The 25,404-nt window shown below is 45.1% G+C and overlaps 3 protein-coding genes across 3 annotated transcripts; 1 reads left to right on the plus strand and 2 right to left on the minus strand.

The window, feature by feature from the left end:
* Positions 1-2,540: 2,540 nt before the first annotated feature.
* On the plus strand, positions 2,541-5,746 carry LOC143149235 (uncharacterized). The gene is made up of 3 exons (XM_076316428.1): positions 2,541-2,680; positions 3,457-3,636; positions 4,900-5,746. The coding sequence occupies exons 1-3, from the start codon at positions 2,669-2,671 to the stop codon at positions 5,329-5,331; spliced, it is 624 nt and encodes a 207-aa protein (XP_076172543.1). The 5' UTR covers positions 2,541-2,668; the 3' UTR covers positions 5,332-5,746.
* A 2,458-nt stretch (positions 5,747-8,204) lies between these two features.
* On the minus strand, positions 8,205-10,352 carry LOC143149189 (uncharacterized). Its single transcript, XM_076316351.1, has 3 exons — positions 10,341-10,352; positions 9,416-9,673; positions 8,205-8,480 (listed from the first exon to the last, which is right to left on the minus strand). Exons 1-3 carry the CDS (start codon positions 10,350-10,352, stop codon positions 8,205-8,207), a joined length of 546 nt encoding a protein of 181 aa, XP_076172466.1.
* A 9,234-nt stretch (positions 10,353-19,586) lies between these two features.
* LOC143149188 (uncharacterized) lies at positions 19,587-21,510 on the minus strand. The gene is made up of 4 exons (XM_076316350.1): positions 21,465-21,510; positions 20,799-21,044; positions 20,266-20,427; positions 19,587-19,915 (listed from the first exon to the last, which is right to left on the minus strand). The coding sequence occupies exons 1-4, from the start codon at positions 21,474-21,476 to the stop codon at positions 19,748-19,750; spliced, it is 588 nt and encodes a 195-aa protein (XP_076172465.1). The 5' UTR covers positions 21,477-21,510; the 3' UTR covers positions 19,587-19,747.
* Between the last annotated feature and the right edge of the window lie 3,894 nt (positions 21,511-25,404).

Raw genomic sequence — 25,404 nt, forward strand, 5'->3', positions numbered from 1 at the left:
TTTCGACAGATCGTCTAAAATCGAATACAACTTTCGTCCGAAATTATATAGTCAAGTAACGCTCGATTAACATACAAGGCGGGAATTGTAGCGTAATTGTTGACATCCAACGTATTCATCGTTACCGAAACAAGGAAAAATTATTCGATAAAAGATTAGTGGAGAAAAAAGAATCGAAGATAAAACATTGCCAAGAAGTGAATGAAACCTACTACATTCAAGTCGGAGAAGATGAAAACTTGTTTTCTAGCGGTCAACGTCCAACGTAAAGAATCCAAGTACCGTGTTTACGTGTATGCTTGTGTCAGACTCGTGTCGGATTCCTTAATTACGATTTACATCCAACGAGCACCTGTTATTGAATTCTCGGATCAACGTTAACACACGAACGTGGACACGTGTGCCAACTTGTAACCCCGATCGCGGATCGAGATAACGGAACGATCCCTCGCGGGTCCTGCGTCGCGGTAAATATTTCTTTTTGACGTAGGACAGCGAGCGGTCTGCTCGCGCGAGTGCGTGCGAACGAGAGCAGAGCGTCGCGAGCGTGGCAAGAACCAGATGATCCAGATTAGTCCTCTTACTTTGGACGTTCTTTCAGTCTCGGCACGGTAATCCTTTCACCGTTCTCTCCCCGGTCGTGAATCGGCCCTGTCGGCTCGCGTTTCAGGATGCCGATTGCTCTCTCCATTTTTATAACAGGAAATCACGCCGCGAGACCGGTGTACGAAACGTTACTTCCTATCGCGGTTTCGTCCACCGCCACGAACTCGAAAAGGAAGTGCAATTCGGCACGGTGCACACCGCGAGCGAACGCGAGATAACGCGTGAAAGCCTTTCACGTGTTCCGATTTAATAGTCCGTCCGTGCCGAGTCTCTAACTACGATACGGGATCGAAACATTCACGATCGTGAAACATATTTGTCGATCGCTGATATCTTCCCCGTGACGTCTCAATGCGACGCCTGCAGTCTCTCCCGGTGACTGAAAATATTCAATAACGCGCGGAAGAGTTTCGTATGTTTCTATTAAGTTGTTCGGAAAGTCATTTCGTTTTTTTTTTTTTAGGTGAAAATGAAACACGATTTTTTTTAGAGTGTATAAACATTTTGTTAAATTATATACTCTCCATTTTGGAAAACGAAATGATTTTCCGGACAATCTAATATTTGATAGTCTGTTTCGAGGAGAGGCTGTAGCTGTATTTCGTGCGATTGTAATATCAAAGAGCACGAGACGTACTTGTGCCTGTAATTATCATAGTCTGAGCTTAAAATTTGACAGAAATACAATTAAAAATTACTATTGGGTTGTTCCCCTTGAAAAGAAGACGGACACAGGTTTCGATCGATAATATTATCGCGAGGCAAAAAACACGTATCGTCGTCAGCCTCAGCAGCGCGTGCAGTCTCCTCTGCTTGTCGATATATCGAGCCACTTTGCGAAGATCAGGGTAGAGTCAACACGATTCTCGGTGAAAGCGTGGTCGTACGTGATCTCACGTGTCCAAGATGAACGAATGACGTCGAGAAATTATAGCAACTCGTTCGAGCATTTGCAATTGAATTCTTAGTCTATAACTTTCCCCAGTAATGAGGTGTCATCGTAAGAAATCGTCGGCAATTACGCAAGATGGTTTATTTCGCGCGAGTTATTTACCACCAACGAAGCGTACACTGTTTACACAATCGAGGCGATTATTCAAAATCGAGATCGCTATTGCCGAGTTCGCATCCCGTGCGAACTTGTGACGTGGCGAACCTGAACGAACTCGAGATAACGCGATACATTTAATTCATTCGGAAGGAGAATCATTCTTTACCGTCGTAGATTCGATTAAATGCTTCCTAATTGCCGACTATCTATCTGATATTTTATGTAAAATTACCGTGACTAATTTCCCTTCTATATTGTAATTTCACCCGTAGTGTTGGCTTCGATAGACTTGTTGCTCCTGCAAGGTTAGAAGACTAATCAATCCTGAGAAAAGTCTTCGTTGTAGCGGGAGACGTTGAACAAATAAACAAATCGCAACGAAAATTAGTACACGCCCGAGTCCGTAGATAGTCGAGTACACTCGGTAGACTTTCCCGACTCGATTTTCTCAAATACGATGATTATTGTGCTTTTTTTCAGTACCGAGCATTAATTTCTCCAGCCACGTTTACCAGGATTTTTCCGTTCCTCTTGGCGAGTGCCACCCCGAAGTTGCCAACCTTCTCTTTTTCTTTCCACCTTGTGTATCTGGAACAACGAACGAATCCAAAGAAGAAGCACTGGATGGTTACCGAGGGAAGCTGCGCGACGAGGTCAGTTACGAAACCGCGGATATTTTCTCCGCTCGAGTGTTCAGTCGTGGAAGGATGCGCCCGCGGAGTGGATCGAGGACTTCGATTGCACTTGAAATCGAGCGGGGAGACGAAGAACCGGACGTAGAGCGGCGGTCGTCGAACCTAACTCGAGCCGCCGCGAGAAGAGCGTGGAAAAAAAGGGGAGAAGCGGAGACAAGATCGGAGAACGCAAGCCAGTCGGAAAGAGAGTGCTTTCTTCGTGAATCGGCGACGGTGAAGGTCCTCGTATATAAGCAACTGCCGGTACTGCAATTGTCAGTGTGATTCGTCCCATCGGAACCAACTATACGCTTATATCTGCGAATCCGGAATAACGATGTTACGAGTAGTAAGTTCATCATCGAGACACCCACGTCGAGAAAAGAAAGTACACAAAATTCGTCGGTTCGTCGGACGTTGAGCAAAGGACCCGGAAGAGTTACTACTGGACGGATTTTCATTTTTCATTTTCTCCTACCCTTGATTCGTAACTCCGTGAAGGTGTAGGCACAGTGAATCGAAGGGTTCCATTTTACATTACCCCCCTCTCTTAATATCTAACTTCGCGAAGAGGTGTAGCGTCAGTGAACGAAAGGGTCCGAAGAGATCGGGGAATTTAGGGATGTGTAGTTCGCTCTTATTACCTTCTCCTCGAAGCTTCGTTGTCCAATTCGAGCCCCGAGTACCCGAAAGTGACCGTTGTAGAGATCACGGGATCGAAAAGAATTGTTCGTTTCCCACGGAGAAAGTACTTTGACGGAGCTTGAAAATGATTCGCAGCCGGTAGTCGGAGATTATCGGTATTCGACGCTGTACATTGTGGTAAAAAGAATTTGGAGTGAAAGTTGATCTCTCGCCGGTGTCTAATCGCTCGTATCGATCATTTATCAACGGAGAGAACGATCGCTCGTGTTTTAGGGAACGTTGTATTATTCTTTGGAGATCGGACAACGTAATTAAGAATTTCGGGCACGAGTGTCGCGTTTTTCTTTCTCGTTCCGGGGGAGGGGGCATTTCCACCGTCTTTTTTGCTCGTCGTGTTTCGTGTGCACCGGATCGAACGATCTCTCGCCCCACGGTTTTGACGGGGTTCGGTAACCTTCATACGTGATTGCAACTTTGCAGTTTTTGTTCGCCCTGGCCGTGGCCGCCGCGTGGGCCTCCCATTTCTCCCTGGAAGGCCATGGCTTCGGCAGCGAGCCGAAACTCATCTCGCAGTCGGTCCATCTGAAAGAAATACCGACGAAAATCATCAAGGTCACCAAGACCGCGGTCGTCAAGGTTCCAGTGCCGTATCCAGTCAAGGTGGGTACTCTCGCGAGAAAAAGGGATCTTCGTAAAAGTCACTTTCCCGTTTACACTTCGTTCGACGCCTCGAGTCACGCGTACCGCGAACGAGAGTCTTCGGACACAAAGACGATCGATATCAAATCGTGATCAACGTACACGGAACAGAATTAACTTTTTTATACACTGACTGTACTTTTACCAATTAGGTAAACGAGGAGTTCTTTATAAAACTTTCTCTTCGGTATCCAAAGGTAAATGTCCAAAATTTGTATATTTATGAGCCGTAAAAGATTTATTTCCATATTTCGAGGTTTCGATTGAAAAAAAATATCGACGCCAATAAACCACGTTGGGTTCGTATCCCGAGACTTCACGATTCGATGAAACGGTATTATGGTGATGAGCCGGAATGGCCTTGATATTTATTCTACATTTCGTGTTTTTCGTTTCGTTGATTTCGTTCTGCTGGTTTACGAACGGATACGTACACGTTTTTAGTAATTCGACGGACCGTAAAAAGTCGAAGCAAGAAATATTCGTAAATCGTGACAGACGGTTCTCTTATTATCCCCGTTGCGCCGGGAGAGCTTCGGTCGTGTCTAAATAGCCCTCGAGAAGGGCATCGGCGGAGCAATTGAAAGCGCCTAAACGCAGTCGAATCTCAAATTACGTCCAACCAATTTCAGCGTCTCGCAGACGCCACGCGAGATGCTTCCCAACGACCGAACGAGAAACCACAATCGCCGCCGCGAACTCGAAAGACGCGCGAGTACGTGACTGCCGGACCGACCGCCTGTACCCCTTTCCTCAGGGAACGAAAGATACCGTTTCCGCCCAGGTCTCGAAACCGAGAGGTTCGAGAGTCGGTCCACGGACGTGGTCGTATCAACGCGATAATACCAGCGAGAACGCATTCGACGAAATGACGTGTTTCGCGAACGTACGTTACAATAATCTAATCAACGTTTCACGATTACGGTAAGTTCTGTAACTTTTTCCTTCCGAGGGAAAATACACTTCAAATTTCTTCCGTTACGGAAGTTTTCATACCTGCAACCTGTACTTGAACTTACCCTTGAACTCACGCGTGTAATCGATACTTGCGACTTACCGAACCTATAGCGTGCACGCGTCAACGATCGTCTTTTGGCTCAAGAATGTTCCGATGGTTTCGGGACCGGAATAATTGTGAGAATAATTGGTCCCGTGGTCGTAAAATTTCACTCGGCGTTCCGTATTAATTTGGACGGGTCTGTAGAATTCCTTTCTCTTCCGCAGGTACCCCATCACATACCAGTCCCGGTGCCAGTAAACCATCCCATCGCGATTCCGTACACGAAGCTAGTGAAAGTTCAGGAAACGGTGCCGGTCGAAGTGCCCAAGCCAGTCCCGATCGCGATTCATCAGCAAGTACCGGTGGTGGTGCCGAAGGCGGTACCGATACCGCAGCCGATTCCTGTTCCACAGCCAGTGGCAGTGAGCAAGCCTGTCTTCTACCCGGTACCGCACCCGATTCCTTATCAGTCGCACAGCGAATCCGAGGGTGGCGGCGGCGGAGGCGGCTACGATGGGTCCTCTGACCACATTGGCCACGAATCGGAGAGCTACAGCTCCTACACGGTGAACGATCACGGTGGATACGATCAACAACAAGTCGGCGGACACGGTCACTTCCAACCTTCTCAGCCAGACTACGGTGGGCATCACTGAGCAGTCGATCATTCGTTGTACGGTCGGTGGAAACGATACGGTCGTAAATTGTGCAAGGTGCAAGTGGAATCGAGCAAAAAAAAAAAAGAAAAAGAAAAGAAAACGATCGAAGAGAACCAAGAAGAAAGAAAGAAAGATTCGAGAAGAACTGTGTAGAATAATTGTCGACTCGTCGAGGCTGACTGTAACGTCTGATCCAACACGGGTCCCAATTCCTTTCGCGACTCTTTCTTTCTTCCAACTTTGGGATCGTTTCAGCTGGTACACTTCAACCGAAACGAGTGCTTTCGAACTAGCGTCGTTCTCCACCGATTCTACGTACACCTAAGTCTGTTTCGTTAAGTTTGTGTTTGTCATTTGTTCTTGTTGGTTAATTCTGTTTTCTCTTTCCTATGTTTTGTAATAAAAATTACTACCCGTGAACTCCATGCAACCTTGTTGCGATTTTTTCTAGCGCCGAGTCGATTGGCTACGGTCGTGGACGATTGGAGGTAAAGTCGTGTTTCTGCGTATGGGAATGCGGCTTAAAGTTGGCCAGCTCTCGTCAGAAAGATGCTGTCGCTACGGTTCTTTCATGCTCCGATGGAATGGAAAGTACATTGTCGTGTCACGGTTTGATGAGTCACGCGCGTGATTCAATGCCCGCGCGAACTATATTCGATACTCGAGCTATTTTCGATCTGCCCACGTCGAGAAGAATTGCAGCGAACGTTCACGATCGTGTCTAGGTATGGTAAAAGGGGAAGTCGTCGGTTGAATACCTCGCCGCGGTGACGAAAGCTCGGTGATGCTCGATGATCCCCTGTAATAGAGTCGGATGACCAGTTTTCCGTTATCACGTGTCTCCAGAGACGTTAAAGGGCCTTTTGAACGAGGTATCGGGGATCCTTGCGTCTTCCAAACATGTTCCCTGTCACCTACTGACCGAGAGCCAAGCTCATCTCGTAACGTCTGTATAATCCCCTAAAGACTTTTCAGATCGTTTCGTTCTTCGATTCTACGAGACTTAGAACCTATTGAAAAACTACTACAGCTGTGACGTAGAGTTACCTAGACATCGACCGTCACCCGATAGTGTTTACTCTCAAAGGATGACTGAAATAAAACGTATTACCGAAGAAATTGAGTCCATCGTGAGAGAAAAGGCTGGACCAGCCTTCTCCCACCGCGCAAATCTTCTTCGGGTTCTCGAGCTTGATACTTTCGTTCTGAAAGTTCGTTGCTCTGTAGAATTCTAACACAAAAAAAACTGGATATTCTTATTGTGTAAAATAGCGAAGATATTAAGGACACGAGGAGCATTCTTTATCCTACAAAAGAAAGGTTTGCGAAAGTTTGTATACTATCAAGGAGAATTTACAATTGAAAATCAGAATCGATCGAAGCGAAGAGAAAAGGAAACCGACGCGAAGAAGTCAATGATACTTCGACGTTTAATTACATCTTGTTTCCTTAACGTCAATTGTTTCGTTCGTTACGTAACGCGACGCTGTGTCAGCAGACGACGAACAACTCCAATTGCTTAATCGTTTCCTTCCCCTTTCGTTGGCAAGTTTTCGACTCGAGGAATGGCGAACACGCATCGTGTTCGTCGAATTCGATTTTCCCCTTCCTTTGGGGTAACGAGGCGCCCCGAGGTTGTCGTGAACGGAATAAAATGCTCGCGTAATTTGATCGCTTTATTCCCAGGCGTGCAGGGGGTTGGTTCAATTTGTTGGTCGCGCCGCGCATGCAAATTTCGTTAATCGTGCGCGGTAAACTGCACCCTTTGCCCCGTTTAATGAGCATCCCGATTGTCCAAACGCACGTTCCTTCCGTTAACCATCGAATGCATTTTTCTTTTCTCTTCTCGAAAGTTGCGAATAAAATCGAAACGAGTTATTTTAATAAGCATACACTCGCTGGGTGATGACTTAAAAAATTGGCAAATACGTGTCGTAGAAATGTAACGGTAAGCGAGACGTAGCTGGAAGGTTAATAACATCTACGAAAAATAGATTGCGTTTCTTCGACCTTACGCATTCGAAGGTTGAATTTCGCTTTCGATCGCAACGAATTCGTGACTCGTTGCTCAATCGTCTTGAAAATATTACACGCCACGATGGTTCGGGTTTCGACGTTGAAATTTACGATCTGATACGCATTAACCGATTCTTTGTCAATACCCTATTACCCGGTAGAAGATTTCCTCGAGCTCTTCGATAAATATTCCCGGCGCGATTTAAACGAATACTTCGCGCTTTAGACGAATTCGATGGATCGGAGGTGCCCGTTTCGCGCAACGTTGCTCCAGTATTTTTTAAAACGGTCTCAAGGCGAGTAAGGGACGACCGGTTTTCGTACGAAAAAAAGTTCTTTATTTCAGTGATGCAAGACGCGCGTCGAGTTACGTACAAAAAGGCGTTTAAAACAATTACAAAAAAAAAAGAATTACATATCTAATGTCACAGTGGCGTAAACGCTCGATCCAATTCACAATCGGCTCTCAAGGAAGTCCGTCGAATACGTTGGTTCGAGGACACCGAGAACATGGGAGGGGGGTTAGGTGGGGCGTGGATTGCCTGGTCGGTCGGGGGAACCAATCTTCGCGTCGTTGAAGATGAAGCCGACTGTTCGAAATTGCGATACGAGAGAAACGGAATAATTTCCGAGTGGGTTTGGGAGAGGGGGGCTTTGGGTGGTCGGTGTCCAGTAGTTGCCTTCGGGAGCGTTCGAAATCGTCCTCGAGCGTCCTTACGACCTCGAGGAGGATACGTCGCGAGGAACTTTCTTTGACGGGCAGCGGGATCCAACGATCGCCGCCACGCGTTGCGATATGACCGAAACTGGCTCCCCGGAATTGCACGACGACGTTGGTTGGTGATCGGTTAGATTTACCATGAAGAGTAGCCGGGCGCCCAGCCACCGTATTGTTTCTCAACGACGACCGGCTGGGCAACTGGAACCGGAACGTGCTTCACGACTGGAACAGCGACGGGATGCGGTACCTTGATGGCGTACGGTGCTGGCACCGGGACCTTCACTGGAACGTTGACTGGATAGGGAACCGGCCTGTCGACCGGGACTGGAACGTGCCTGGTCACCTCCACTGGGTACGGTCTGGGAACGTGCACGGGGTACGGGCGGTCTACTGGAACTGCGATCGGCACCTGGACAACACCGTAAGACGATAAGTTAGATAAGAATTACAATTTCCGTTCGATGAACATTGTTCTCGCTCGCTGGAGTTTCGAAACTGTGAATCGATTTACACGGTGCACCATTTTTCCAGGGAAGAAATTGCGACTTTCTGCCACTGGGGGACAACATCGAAAGATCGAGTTGAAAATTTTGATAACACCGTTCAGTGCGAAGTTTCTGGATCACTGGACAACACTAGGCAGATAAGAATCATTTTCCGTGCGAAAATATGCTAGGAACGACACTGTTCGCGCTAAGTGAAACTCGAATTTTTTTACGATCGGCAAAACGGCGTAGACCGATCGTAAAACGCGATGGAAATCGATCTAAACGATTTAGCAAGCTCTCCAGGGAAACTGACACGCAACCGTATCTACGACCAACACCTGGACAACACCGGAATGGGTCAGATAAGAACGTTTTCCGTGTAAAAATTGTTTATGGATAGTAAACACTTTGTCGGTTTCGAAACTCGAGATCTTACGGGATCGGTAATGACGTCGACCGATCGAGAAAAGCGCTGGAAATCGATCTGAACGATCTCCCGAGTTTTCCAAGCGAGCTGACACGCAATCATCTCTAACGTTCTCCGATTACGAAATCCCGGCACTCGTTCGCATTGAGAGGTTAATTAATCGATGACGAAGGCTCCACAATCGAGCAGATATCCCGTGATAAACAGAGCGTGATTGGGTGTTCGAGGTCCTCCGCGTTTACCACGGTTCGCCTTGATTTCGATACGACTAGCGCGCCAAATTTCGTTTCGTATGCAAATCGTTTGCCCCACCGTCCCGTGGAGGCGTCCTCTGTCACGGTGATCGGTGAGATTAGGTCATTACCGACTTTACGCCTCGGCGGCCGTTTAAGCGGCGTGATTCCTCTCCGCGCCAAAGTAGATCTTTACCTTAACGGGGACAGCGACGTGTCTGTCGACAGGAACAGCGATGGGTTGCGGGACGGGAACAGCCACTTCCTTGGTCAGGACAGTCGATACACCTTGATGGAGTCCGATGGCCGGCAGGCTCGAGTATCCTCCCAGTCCCACGCCGCCCTCCAGTCCGTATCCCAATCCGTAGACTCCTCGTTTGTCCTTTTTCGTCTCCTCCGCTTCGGGCTTCTTCTCGGCGAGAGCCACCGCCACGAGGGCGAGTACGATGAAGAGCTGAAACGTAGACGAGGGAATACTGTACTCGTACCAGACACGTGCACGCGATTCTCGGTTCCACACGAGAGATAATCAACAATGGGAAGCTATCTTTACGAGCTCTTCCTACGAAAGACTCGCTCGGGGAGAGGGTAATGCTCGCGATATTTCTCACAGAAAAGATTACTAAAGTTGGAGCTCTGGCTAATGCACGTTTTGAAGACAAATTTACTATTTGTTCACTCGTATACTTTCAGAAGGAGTTTTATCTATCGGAGCACCCATATTTAGGGCTCTTGGTGTTGTTCTATGAATGAATTATTGTTCGGACGCGTTACGGTATCTGGGTCTAAAAATGTTTAGGAATTTCATCTATCGTACTACAGCGAATCAATTCTAGTAACCGTTTACACCTTGTTCTCTATAATTTACTTATACGTTTCTAGGACGACTATCTACCAAAGAGGAACCGTATTAAGCCCTTGATATTATTAAATAAATAGACCATGGTACAATATTTGATTCGAATTGTCCACCGTGGTAAAACGATACTATTTCAGCGAGCGAACTCTAGCAATCGTTCGCACTTCGCTCGGTGGATTCAACCCTCGTTTGGTCCTGGTCCTCGGCAGAGGCTGACGCGGTGGTCAGGACTCTTCGACCCGAGAGATGTTCGTGTGCTCACCTTGGCGTTCATGTTGCTACGCTATTGGACTTGGTGCGTCGTGGTTTTGCGACTGATGAGATACCAAGAAGATCCTCTGCTTTTATACAGCGGGACGAACCCTTGAACAGGACGGAGGTGGTGGGCAGTGGCGAGCCAGAGAAACGGTGAAAAGAAATTGGGCGTGGGGAGCGCGCAGGGGTCCCCGAAAAGCGAACCAAGGCAAAGCTCTTCGCGCTCCTTTTTCTTGCGAAAGATAAATTATACCCCCTCCCTCTCCCCCACCTCTTGATTAATACTTTGGATGGTTGGTGTTCAGTTTGCTGCCAGTCATCCATTCGGCTGCGTCAGGGTGCCTTTTGCACGGTGCATTTTTTTATTGGTACGTTCCAAGTGCATCTGATGATCTAGTGACGTCAGCAACGAGAAATAACCGGTAAATATCAAGGCAGGTTCGTCGTTTCGTGGTGTTGCCCGTTGGTCATCGTTGACAGACGGAGAAAACGCTCGGACGTCTCTCCCTGGCCATGGGGATCGCCACGGTATCGGGGTATTCGAGGCTTACGAATTTTATTTTCCAAGTCCGTATAGCAGGGAAGATCAGGGTAGCATCGAGTTCGAGAAAACGGTAAATTTTCGAGGAGAACATTTTTTTCAAAGGATACGAAATTGTGGACAATAATAGGGGATTGCCAATCGATTCTTAGTCGCTGAATTTTGCCACAACTTCGGGTTACTTTATACGTCGACTTGTCCAATTTCTCATTCGAAGATTCTCGCCACGAGTCGCGTAGACCACTTGACGATATTTCACACGAAGCTACTCACACGAGTTTATCGAGTCAATAACACTCTTACGCGGATATGAATCTTTTTTGCATTAAATCTTCGAGCCGGCAAGAAAAAGGTCACAATGAGACACTGTCTTTGTATCGTGTTTCTTTGATGGAAACTAAATCGGTATGATAATGGATGACGCGAGCTTTAAATTTTCGGATCGATGCAGTAGAAAACACTCGAAACGTTCGTAAAAGAAAAGAATCAATAATAAAAGGTAAAAGAAGAACTTTTAACGCCAACACTCGAAACGTTTGCTTATTTTTAACAAAACGGTAGGATTTTAACTACTTTTTTTTCTTCCCACGATAGACATTGACATATGGATCGTCGTAAAAATATGAATGTTATTAATTGGTCTAGACGGGGTATAACTTCTTTGAATTAGAACAATCGAATGGGTTAGTTTACGGGGACTTAAAAAAGTGGTCCATTTAATTGCGACGTTTCCCGTGATCTCATACATCCTTTTGGAACACGGTTTTCGATTTGATCGGTGTCGATCTTCATGTTTTAAACATTCTTCGAGCGTCTTCGCTTCTATGTAAATAATTTCAAAATAAAAGAAACCAGATGGATGATCGAATATGCAAACACCAAAGGTTACCCCGAAACTTAGTTTGCGAATCCTTCGTGTTTTAGTATCGCAAAAAAAAGCAAGCTTTTCGAGAATTCTTAACCCGAGTTTTCACAGTGGACGAAGCGACCGTTCTACATTTACGGCTACGAATTACCAATCGCTGGCAATTACTTTTAACAAATAAACACGGAGTAACGATATCATTTCGAAATCGTAAACAATGTTTTTTCTATCGGCCTAAAAAGTAAGTGCGCAGAAAGCATAATTTATCGAGACTATGACCCACTGGTTGCGACCTAGTTTTTGTATAAATTGACCCAGCCACGGAAAAAGGTCTCTGAGATTTTATGCGCGTTGCTCGACTGGTTATTAGGAAATCACACACCATTTGTATATATCTTCTCTCGTACTTCCTTCTTGGAGATATCCCCCTTTCGAATTAGATTTTCTTCTCCAAACTTCTCTCACCGGAGTATACCTCCGTGCAAGAAGCATACTATAAAATTTATCAACAGCAAAATATTCAATACGTGCAATATACAACGCATCGAATCGTTACACCCAATTATCCGTAAAAGACAAATCGTGTAACTTGTACCAGTATCGGTGTGAAAATTTCAAAAATATTTTTCTCCGTTAGTCAGTGGTTCTCGGATTGTCGATAAAAATTCGAAATAAATTTTCGCCGGCCGTTACTGCAATCCCCGGACTATGTCGACGGGGGAGGGTCGTAATTAATAGTTTTCGACCGGTCGGTTGTGAATTTCAAATTTTGCACATGTCATTTTGCATAATGCAGTGGATGCACCTCCCGGGACTGCCAGCTCGTTACGGGCGAACGAATAGATCGGCTAGCGACGGGACGAGACACGAGAGAAAAAAAAGAAACGATTTCTACGTGGAGATTTCGCGCGGCGGAGTCCAGGACCTAACCCCCTGTCCGTCTTGTTGCAGGGACGTTCGCATTCCCAGCCGGACGGTCCTGTTCAGATTCTAAACAGCGACCTCCCTCCGGTTCACCTTGTTCTTATTAAGTTGATTGTTATTTTGTACCGTCGGCGTCGATGATTCACCGCCACGATCGGAATAAATTGATTTTTCTAACCCCCTCGGAGGCCCACGGTGTGTTTAGTGTTACAAGGTCTTCGGTGCGCAAACGTTAATTGTCTCCCGGAGCGTGCTCGATTTATTTTTTTTCTAAGTGGTCGCGTACGTGATTCAGGAGTAGGTACCTTCGCGCGATGAAACGCGTACACGCCCGGTTCGCGAATAACCTTCGTAATATAGAACCGCGAAAGGGAAAGAAGGTCAACTGGAACTCAAGTTCACTCGCAAACTCCATCAATTTCGCGCGACTTTGGACCGTCAGTGGCGCGACATATTGAGCGAAGCCAGTGTTTTTAATTCCACTGTCCTTCGTCGGCTCTTTGTCGTTTATTTTCGCCACCATTGGTAACAATGTACGTCGATGCTAGCTTCTACGAAAATTCACATCTCTCTTTCCCTCTTTTCTACGATATTGTTTTATCGTTCATATTTTGCCCGACTTGGGAAACTGTGTAAATCGTTTTCAAATTACTCGAGTGTTTACTCGAGGCTCAGAATATTATTTCGGATGCTCGAGGTAAAGGAAACACTGGGTACACCAAATTTATTTACTTTTCTGGAGGATTCTGTAAAATTTTTTATTTCCTTGACAAAATTTTCACGTACGTGTATTTACATACAATTACACAGAAATAAATTTTGAAATTAATTCGGTAGAGATCCAGCAGTGAAATCAAATTCCAGTGAAACGAATCGGCAGTGAAATTTACCACAATAAAGATATTCTGTACGCTTTCTTCGAACGTATCGCGATAACTGGATACGCCATTGTTTACCCCGCGGGTTTGACACGAATCGAGTACTTGGTACGCGTATCAAACGTTCGATGTAAACTAGTTTCGTGTTTCCGAACCGCTTTCGCCTAATCGACCGAGTCGCTCGATGAGAGACCCAATTTTAGGAAGAAAGGAACGAACGCTGCGTTGAACCGCGCAGGGTGGGACACACGCGTCGCGCGTGTTGCATAAATCGTTTCTCGGTAGATTTCGACACCGGAAACTACTCTTTGTCCTTTTCCCTTCTTTTCAACGCACGAACCTCCACGGTCCGTTTGCTGCGAGCTCAGGATGGGCCTCGTTCTTCGCGATTGCACCACCGGTGCAGCGAAATCGACGAAAATTTCGATTTTATATCGCGCACAGCGTTACATGTCGACCGTTACTGCCATTGCGAATTAAGGAACGTGTACAAGACGATTTGAAAGATTACATGGTAAGCGAAACAAAAGAACCGACGAGGACTGAATAGGATACTTCTGAACAAGCTGTTCAATTCTATTTAATCGTTTAAAGATAATTTACCGCAATAAAGATATTCTTCTTCTGTTGAATTGTAAGCTAGAATTGAAGTTTTAATTCTTCGTTCGATGGCACTTTGACCGTTTTCAATCTTCGTGAATTTTGATTTATTTCGTTCTAGCAGGTCCACGATTAAACTACTTTCGCGTATCTGTATTTCCATATTTCGATAAGGAAACTTCGATCAATGGTAATATACTTTATTTGCTCGATTTTACCCAGCCGTATCGCAAAGTACCGAAAGGTGTTGCGTGCAACGTTTCGTTTGATTTTTTCTCGCGATCCAATTCTCTTCCTCCTAACGTTTCGTTTCCCGTAATATTCAAATTTTTTCGAATAAACCGCTGGACGATACAACGCGTCGATGCGTATCGCGATCGAGACATCTTTATTCGTCGTGGTGCACGCGAGAAACGAGCAATTTGCTCGGTTCCAAACGACCGAAACGATCTCGGACGAGCTTATCGTCGTGTCGCGTGCAAAAAACCCACGAAAAGTTTCACGTACGGGTTACGTTTGCCACTGTATCGCCGCGATCCACGACCGTGTCGTTTATTGTCATGAAAATGAGTACGATCGGGTGTTATTACCTACATGCCGGAACGCCGCGGCTGGTTTCACCTCACTCGGCCTCTGTTCTCTGGCCGCAGAAAGAAAGTCGACTTTGTCTCGTTAACCGGCGTCGATATTCGTCGGATCGAGACACCGGACGCTCGATGGATGATGAATCGATTGAGCAATCGGCGTGAAATTCTGGAATACACGAATCGTCCGCGTGCTATTTTTATTCCAGGCATCGGATCGCGACTGTTCCCTCGACTCGTGGTTATCTTTCGATCGATCGGTGCGTGTTTTTCGAGTCGAGCGTTATACCAGCGAAAACATTTCCCATTTGTTTGGAACTCCGTGTTCCAAAGCACGGCAAACAAGATTCCCGTGTAACTTTCTTGGATAACACGTTAATCGGAGCTTCCACCGCGCAGCATCTCTCTGTGGTAATCTCGTCTACGGACGTTACGCGCTTGTTTCGTCACGGTTCGACCGTTTTCACATATTTTGTCACTTATCGTTTAGAAGGAGAAACCCAGAAGCGATTGGATCGTAATTCTTCCGCGAATTTCGAATTGGCAGGCAGAATTCAGCCGTGTAACGATATTGCCTGCCGTTTCGCAACGCGTGTGACAGCCCGATAGGGATTCGGAGTTTCGATCAATTTTATAGCGCGTATACAGGGTGGGATCGTCTAACTCGACCGAGACGATTTCTTTTCGTTGCCAACCAATCGGCGAATTCGATTTTTCTTTGTCACGAACGACACGGCTACGAGGGACCTTCCAGGCAACCATGTTCGATTTTTCGTGTATTTTTTACCAAAGTTTTTACGAACGCGTTCGACTCTTTTTTTTTATTTATAACCCTACAACTTTTATCGCGCAAAAAGTGTGTTCATTTTCCAGCTCGTCGGATTAGTATCGATACCTGCCGGCTGATGGGTAAAAATACGCATACAAAATTCGAAGGTGACCTTCAAAACTTGCATAAAATAAATGTGATCGTCTTGGCGGTCCTTCGAAATCGTATCGCCCACGACAAAAATAAAAACATTTGATTTCTTCACTGGTTTCGAAAAAAATTTAGTTAGCCGATCCAACTTGCATTATACATTAAGGCCATGTGTCGTTGATCGGTGGTTATTTAAATAGCGTACCGTCTGAAAATTATTTTCCTCGAAATGATTTCCAAGTCTTTCGTCTCGAAAAGTCGAACGAATAGTATAATCAACTTACCGAAGAAGTTGAGTTTCTCTCCTTTTACTCGCGTACGCGTCGATATACTTTTTCAAACGAGTTATTCGCGTACGCGATACCGGGTCGAAAGTGTACATTGAATGTGTAATTGGGCCTCGGGAGATGTATTACAGGTGCTTCGATCATGGTGTACGAGATGTGTACAAGATTAATTTATTCGTTATCCGTATTACGCCTTATCGAGGAATGAAAGATACACGCGCAAAAATTTGTCGAATCGATTACGTTTACCACTCGTCAACTACCGTGACCAATTTGCATACGGATCTCGGTTAAGAAATACGCGAGATTCGATTAGTTTTTATTTCGTTATTTCTTTGCAGCGAGGCGGAGCACTCCTTTTTACCGAAATAAACACGATCGTCTCGCGTAAAGTGAACGCGTGCGAAATTTACTCGGCGAGCAGGAATTCGACCTGAAATTTACGCATCGTGATATGAGTTACGTGGAAAAAAAGAACTCGTTTCGTGCTGTTTTTGTCGTTACATTTACTTTCGTAAACCGAGGTTTAAGTAGCCCTTGCGCAATTGCGGGCGTTACACGCGCCTGTGACGTTCAAAAGAGTATTGTATAATCTTTCGATTTTTGGTCGAGCGGGACCCGTGCTTTTCACAAGGGGGGCACGTTGAATAATCTCGCCTATCGAAGAAAGTTGAGTGTTCGATGCCCATTTCGGCGCTAAAAGATAACGGACCAGATGACACGCGTACCCGTGTTCACGTTTCCTCGTCAGAATCTCGAAATGTTTCTCGAGATTCGTTTAATTGGCTCTCGTCGACCGGATTCCTCGTAAATTTGCCCGTATCAAGTCGTCGTAGACATTGGCAATCGACGTTTCTAACTTTCAAGTAATCATCGAACGGGTGCTACATAATTCAGAAGCTGACACTTTTATTCACTCTCCTAACGATAAACGAGGTGACGAAGGGTGAGAGAATTAATTTCTTTTTCCAAGAGCTTGATGTGTTTATTTCACGGTTTACACAGGGTGTCCAAGAAATTAATTCCACATTTTTCTTTTTTAGATATCATCTAAACGAGATAAAATACCGTAGCTTCGAAATGTATATCGCGCGACGGAAAGTTTTCAATTTCCTGGCCTCGTTAATTGCTACAAACTTCTCGATTTATTATCGTGGACTTTGCTCTTTAAGAAACCCCAAAGAAAAAAATCCAGAGCTGTCGGGCTGTCACCTTTAGAAACGACCTGAAAACGTGTCTTTCGGAACAAGTATCGCTTGTCGTATGACCCGTGTGGCACTGCCCTGTGGAAATTACACGTTTTCCAAGCTCGACTCGATCGTTTCGCGGTATAAAAAATTTCGCGTATCTCGACGACGTTCACCGCTGATCGCTAACGAATTTTCATTATCGTCTTTAAAAGAATACGGATCGATGATACATTTTACCCAAATTCCACACCCAACTGTTACTTCGCGCGGTTGCAATGATCGTTCGTGAACTGTACACGGATTCTCGACACGTTTGTAACAACTGTATACATCGACGAAACCACCGAGACTTTCATAAAATTCAGGGTCACCGTTAACGATGTTTACCATCGCTTAAATGTTGTTTGTGTAACGTTTCGCGATGTCTGTTTTGCAAGCGTAAAATAATAAATGACCGCACCGCCTCGTATGAAAATGACAGCCGATCGAAGTGTACTCGGACCGATTTTCAAAACATCACCCCGTACGTGGATACACAGGTTGTCGTACCGCGAACGTGTTGTCGGCGTGGCAAGGTCGGCAATTAAGGATCGCGTTAATTAGCAGATTCTGCAACGCGATCGAAATATGGCAGCAGTTAATGACAGCCGTTGCACCGGTACTTTCTAAAAATTAATAATCACTTGCGTACGTTCCTAGGCGAAGTGAATGGAGACGAATAGTGCACTGCGAGATGAACACGGTGCAAAGTCAAAGACGCGGTCGAACGTTCGTTATAATTGCTCCCTGTCTTGAATGAAAGGATGTGACGAAATTCGTCAACCGACGGTGCGGCTATTTTCATCCAACTCGCGATAGAAAAATAAAGAACCGATTAATCTTTGTTCCTTGTCTTTTTGAATCGATCAACGACGCACGAAGTTCTGTACGGAATAATCGAAACGTGAGTCTATGGATCTCGATGGTTACCTTCTGTATTAATATTTCAAGTTCAATTTGAATAGTTTTGAAAGAAGAAAAAAATTCTTTTTTAAGATCTTTTTACTTGGTCGACTAAATTTTGCTGTCATGTTCTACTCTTCCCAAGGACGATAAATGATGTATAGTTACTTGTAAAAATGTTGAAAAGGGATCTCAGACGAATCTTACGGAAATCTAAATTATAAAAGTCAAATACATTCGTCTCTTCTCAAGTAAAGAGAAAATTCAACGAAAAATTTATTTCGTACTCAGAGCAGATTTTTCTCGTCGTGAAATATTCCGAGGTATTCGTTTCTGTAAATTTGCTTTCTCATTTCGTGTCAAAGGTGTTTTTCCGCAAACGGATAAGAACGTGAAAGGCGAAGTCGGATGAGTTTCCCTCGTCGAAACCAGAATTCATTCAGGAACAATCGAGTGAAAAGTCGGGCCGTAAACGGCGAGGAATTCGTTTCATCGAGTAGTTGTTTCGTCAGCCGCTTTCCGTGAAGATTCTGCGCGGGGGCCTTTTGTTCGCGATTGTTAAGAGGCCCCCCCGTCTCCCTGTCTATTCGTACGCGTAGATAATCGGGAAACTCGGTGGAAAGTTCACGGAGTGCGCGACCCGATTCCGCGTACTCCGTGAGATCTCGAAGAAATTTCGAATCGCAGTCAAGGTTTCGAAGGCGGGAACATCGAGCACCGTGGGTAGCTTCTGCACAATGAGGGATCAGATAGCGCCGGTAAAACCTATAGCGATAGCTTGTCGCGCGAGGATGTGTCGAAAGATTTCGTTCGTACATAATTAATAACAGCGAGTACACGGTTCCCTCGGCGACATATTGCACGAACAGGTAATCCGTTTTCACGATCAACCGAGGTGTTCACCGACCGGGTTGTCTTAGGATCTCGTGTCTCTCCGTCCCGTTGCGACAGCCACCGTCCGCGTATGAATTTATAACGCTAGAGCAGCACTGGTTTCATGGAATCGGGCCCGATTCGAAAGCAAAAATATTGCACAATTCGAGCATCGAGCGAGCCTTTACGAGCACGAGACGGCGCCGTTCGAATATTATAATTTGTAATTAAATTACGTACTCGATCGCGATGGTAACAGCGTCCAGTGCACGCGAGTTGTTACGATAACGAATCCGCGCGGCTATAATTAGTAGCGTCCAAACCGAAGAGAAAAAAATTACGGACAAATCATTGGAAAAACGTCAAATCAATTTACAACGCGAGTCGTAGTTGCTACCGTAGAGGAAGAATGTGTTTTTTATTTTACGATGTCGTTGGAATGTTACAATTCGTAATTAACGTACGCAGTCTCGATCGCGAGATGTTGGATATAATTGGCCGCGTTTCAACGCGAAGGAAGAAAACTACAGATCGTGCAATTCGTAATTAAGTTACGTACTCTTGAACGCTAGTTGCCGTAACGAAACTGTTCAGTTCCGATCGGTAGTTTTCCATAGTGGGAGGAGAAAATGACAGACGATTCTTTAAAAAACATTTATAAAATCAATTTATTTCATGAATCGTAGTTGCTACGGTAGAAGGAGAACGTGTTTTGGTACAGCGCTCGTCTTGATGTCTTTTGCAATGCTTCGGGGTGGTTAGGTGAGGACGAGGGTGGATGGTAGCAGGTTGAGGGGGAGAAATTCATCTACTAGTGTCCAAGACCGTGTCCAAGACCGCCAAGACCGGATAAAAGACCGCCGCCAAGACCGTGTCCCGAAACGACAACGGGAACCGTTTCCTTAACGAGCACGGGCTGTGGAACCGCGACTGGAACGGGTTGTGGGACTGGGACTGGAACTGGATGGGGCACAGAGACCTGAAAATTAACAAGAAATTAGCGAACAATGGGTACAGACAATTTCTTTCTTCATTTTCTTTTTTTAAACTCGTAACGCACAACTCGTCCAAGTTGTACTTTGGTCGCGAGGTGAATTTTTCCAGCAAATATTTTCGTACCGAAAAAAATTTCTCACGATCGATGTTTTTGCATCCAGGAGGAGAAATCCTGGATCGTTTCACGTTACTCCGCTTGTGTAATCGTAACGAACGTTAAATGCACTTTTGTCCTTAGATGCGATTCTGATAAACGCCGATGGAAAAGAGGCGGATCGCGGTTAATTAACGGAATCGTAAACGAAATCGAGAGCGACGATCGTTTCGACTCACCTGTACGGGGTACGGGGCGGGCACAGGCACTGGCACCTTCACTGGAACCGAGACTGGGACGGGCCTGTCGACTGGAACGTGGACGGTTTGAGTCTGGATCACTGGGTAAGGCCTGGGGACCGGAACTGCCACCGGAACTGGTTGCGGGACCGCAACTGGTACCTGAAGAAAACGAGGCGATTTTTCAGTTCGATCTTTTCCTATTATTATTTCAATACTGTCGTGATTATCTGAATACAATGGGAAAAATTTGATACTCGTGTACTCGATATTTGATTAATCAAGCCTCTAGAGATCCCGAGAGAATTTAATAGTAAAATTTGATACTCGTGTACCGGATATTTGATTAATTGAGCATCTAGAGATCCCGAGAAAATTCGTCCTCGGGAAGTGTTTGAGCAACGAATCCACGCTCTGGACTCGACGACTGTGTTTAAAAAAATTTCTGAAAACGTTGCGGCATCGAGTTAATGGAGCGCACCGTGTTTTGTAACGATCGCTTACGAATGAGATTTCATGCGTGTTCTTCTCACCTTAACCGGAACTGGTCGGTCCACGGCGACTGGGATCGGTTGCGGGACCGGAACTGGAACCGCGACAGCCTTTTCCTGGACGACCGCGACGCTGGCGTGTCCCAAATCAGCGCCTAAACCCAATCCGCTCCATCCCACTCCACCAAGTCCGCTCCATCCACCCAAGCCCAGACCGTGGGAGAGACCACGTTTTTGGACCGCTGCTTTTTCTTCGGCGAACGCCGCGGAGATCAGCATCAAGCATACCTTGAGCGAGAAATTTCCAATGATTAAGGGCCCTTCGACGAATCGTCGATTAACGAGAGATCCGTTTCTCGAGCATTCGACGCGAACCCTTCTCGACGCGAACGTGAGATCTCGAAGAAAACTCGTACTCGAGAGGTACCGTTCCCTTCCGAGTAGATTGTCCCTGGTTCCCGGTAATTTTTGCCACGCGAGCTGGAAGTGACCAGCACCGATCGAGATTTCTTTAAATTCGTTCGCCGTTTCGTAGCAACGATTCAACGTGGACAAAAATTCTACCGAACCGCGATAATCTTCTCCAGAGCGCAGTATGCATCTTCACCGGGTGCATCGAAACTGATCGAACCACCGAGCCCTTCCCACGAAAGGAAACGGAAACGAAAAATCTCGAGATTTTCTCTCGATAGGAAACGTTGGACGTACCAAGACCCTCATGTTGATCGAACAGTTATTACTTTGGCTAAGCGTGTCTCGACTTGGTAAATTAAATCGTGTTCTGTCGCATTGGAGGAAAACCACCCTTTATATAGGGAATTCACTTTCATTCGCGCGGTGCACCCCGCCAATGGAAAGCCAATGGCCGTTCGGTGTTCTATCGCCACACCTACCGATACACTATTTACCCACGATCGCGAACCGCCACATACCCGTTGCACATTATAATACATAATGTGCACGTGAGGTTGTATAACACGCTAAACGTGCGCCGGCCGGCCGGCCGGGGCTAGTAAATAGAACGCGGGCACTTTATGCAGATACATATACGCGGCTTGTGCATTTCGAGCTCCGCGACTTTAACGAGGGGACTCGAGTAGTCGAGCGGCATTTCGAGGAGGAAACCCGCGATCGTGAGACTTACAGAGACACGAGAAACAACCACTCGTATCACAGATCGGTGCGAAACGTCACTCTGTTCGCGACTTGGGATCGATTCTATTTTTCTTGCGTGGCGAACTACTCGTGCGGTGAAACCGTCTTCTTGGAGAATTCGCGCGGTGATCCGTGCGAGAGGAGGACAGATTTTTCAAAAAGAATCCTCCCTACGGGAAGAACAGTGCAGAATTTGTGACGTTTCTCGAAAATTGGCCCTGTGTTCTTTCTCCACCCTTTAAAATTGTACTTTGTAAATTATCGGTGGTTTCCTTTGATTTATCGGTGATCCAGTTTTTAAGCTTCGTTGCTCTTGTTGTACTTGGAACTTCGAGCACATTAGTCTGTTCTCACGTTCTGCTCGGCTGAATATACGTTCATGTCCGATAGCTTGTTTACAAGGTTCTCGGTTCGAAGTCTCCTACTAGCTGATTGATCAATCGGCACTGTCAAATTTATCTGAACCCTCTCACCTCGCTATTAAATACCACGCTTTCTTTTTGCTACGTGTAGCAACTACTATTTAAGTTGAACGTAGACTTTTACTCGTTTTCTCGCGATACTAAATTTTCGTTTCTTTTCTACGTAGCATACACGTTATTCGTCTTGTAATTGTAGTCTAAGTTTATTATAATTATAATTATAAGTAATATAATTATAATATAAGTTTAGAGTTAAGGTAAGGTAGGTAGGTAGGTTGTGGAATCGTATTTATCGAACCTCGTCCTTTCGTCTTGTTTCTACGATACGCAATGTTTTTCAACCTTCTGTTTAGAATCGGGAGAATTTTTGAAAAATATTATTGCATGGAAATACACTTTCAAAAGACTCTGTTGATCACATTTGGGCTGTAGAAAAGATATTTTTTAAAAATTTCGATTCGGTACGTTTGCTTGTTCGCACGGTTGCATCTAAAGGACTCGGTAGATCGCGGTGAAATGTTATATTTAAGTTTTATATTCTCGTCCGAAGAACTGATTCAATTTCGAGTGAAATCGGCCCGTAAATAACGATAGCTATCTTCAGCAGTTTCTTGATTCTTCTACTATGTATTCGTTATTTCTAAAAATGTTGACAGGTGTTGTTTCAAATCAATTTTAAAGAGAATTAATTTCCACGTAAAATCGTTATATAAACTTTTTCTTTGTTCCATGGAACATCGAAAGAAACGAACCGCTGGACAGCGAACTGTTGCTCCCAAGAGAACGTAATACTTCGTAACTAATCCAGCGGTCGTAATCGACGTTGTAATTAATTGCACAAAGTTGGAGGCGCGTGTACGGTATCACGATGACATTATGCAACGTGTCGAACACTACGGTACGGGAATGCGGGAAAATTTTGTATCCAGAAATCTTTATAAACGAGCTCGAGAGATATTTCCTGCTTTTCGCTTCGCAGTCGCTAGAGGATTTTCCAGTTTCGGGTACACGAGTCGTGTATCGCCGAACCAAACGTAGAGATAGCAATATTTCCACTTTGACTCACTCTATAGTAAACATCGTGGGAGTCGTTCGACGATCGATTGTTTCGAGCGCTGTTACAGAGTATTAGAGACGAATAATGAACGCGATGGTTCGTTGATAATATTTTACACCGGTACTGTTCGATGTAGGTCGCAAGTCCTTACTTTTCCACCGCAAGTCTATACTTTGAAACAGTAAGCGTTGAAATTTGTGTATCAGTGTTGAATTTTCGACCGAAGAAAGGTGAACCATTATCGTGGAACAATAGCATTTCATAATTGCCAGGGATTGGGCATGTCGATTAATCATACGCCTTTTGTACCAGCGTGGGATTTAGAACATATAAATTTCATTTACTTAAGAACCTTTGACTAATTGATCGTTATTAGTCGCAGTTCGGGTTGATCGATTTCGAGTGAAAGCAATATCATAATTAGGTGTACGAAATGATCTATCGGGTTTAAATCGACACAAGTGTCGGTATCGGTTCGTAACAACTCGATCGGCATTCTAGAATAGGAGCAAATCCATTAACTCCTAATCAGTACCTTCCACGAGTCGATAAATTATGTTTATCGCGATACATCTGTGATCCAACTCGAACCTCGTCTCGTTCCGATGTAAATTTTAAACGACTCTTGTACAAGTTATTTTTTGCAACTTCTCCACGATCAGTTTCGTGGCTGTGCGACACTGTCGCGAGAACTGAGAACAAATTCAATAATTCTTAATCGACACCTTCTACAAGTTAGTAAATTATATTTATTTTGATACATCTGCGATGCAAATAAACTCTTGACCCTGTTCGATGCAAATTTCAAAAGACGAAAATTTAAGACCGCTTCTTCAACTTTCCGTGTCCAGTTTCACGGTTTATCGTACCATTCGTACCATCAATGGAACTAGGAAGAAACGTGTTAATTTTTAATCAACCGCTTCTACGAATCGGTAATCTTAACGTCTGGGCGATCCAACTGGAATCTCCAATGCAAATTCTAAACGACTCGTTCAAGGTAACTTCTGCAACTTTTCCGTGTCCAGTCTTGTCGCGTTACAATTTCCATCGCTCCGTGACACGGCCAGTTAGATTTAACCTTATCCCTCTTAAACTGTGCACGACACTGCCTGGTTCGATTTAGCCACTACGGCGTGCATCGAGACGCGACAGCTCTATTATCGTCGTGTAGCTTTTCGAAGCTTATCGTGGCCGCTGACTCGCTCGTCATTGTTCGTTAATTGCTCTAGTCGTCGGTACAGGCTGTGTTTTAATACGGTGCGTGGAAATAAAGAAAAGAAAAAAAAACAGAAATAATGGAATAGAACTTCGTCATCGGTGACCCGAAGCTTAGAAAGCGTGACGTAATACGGAGTTTCGAACACCTGCCCGGTTGATTAAAAACGAAACTGGTGGCTCGTGGTATTATCGATCCCGATCTCTCGTCGATTTGCGCGCAGATCGCCGTTTCACAAGCGATTTCTGTGACGCGAATGAAACGCAAATCGAAATCGATTACGGTTCGTGCTGTCGATCCGTGGTCGTAAGAACGATCGTTATTCCCTCGGTTTTTACACATTTTCCGAGGACACGTTTCCTATTACTGTCGTACACCTTTCCACTGTACTGTTCTCGAGTCTCGTTATTTATCTTACAAGTGTATCCTACGAAAAATAATACAACATCGTTAACATATAGCAAAAGAGGTTACGGAAAATGTTTCTCTCCGCGTTTGTTTCAACATTCGCACGAAGCGTGGAACGTTCTTTTCTTTTCGTGCCGTGATTTCGAGGAACAAATTGACTTTTGCTTTTTTCATCTCTCTCCAGGATGGTTGGAAAATTCTTTTCTTTTCTCGTTCTAGCGGGCATACGGAACAGCACGACATAATGTGTGAATTTTTTTAGATAGGATCGGGCGATAAAGCAGTAGAATGTTTATTTCAAATGTACTAATAACATGCTACAAGATACGCGCGACAAGTTGGTTTTGAATTACAAATTCTGCCCGTCAGGAGTTCGTTACTCTTGAA

The sequence above is a fragment of the Ptiloglossa arizonensis genome, chromosome 7, assembly GCF_051014685.1.
Source record: "Ptiloglossa arizonensis isolate GNS036 chromosome 7, iyPtiAriz1_principal, whole genome shotgun sequence".
Classification (NCBI taxonomy): domain Eukaryota; kingdom Metazoa; phylum Arthropoda; class Insecta; order Hymenoptera; family Colletidae; genus Ptiloglossa; species Ptiloglossa arizonensis.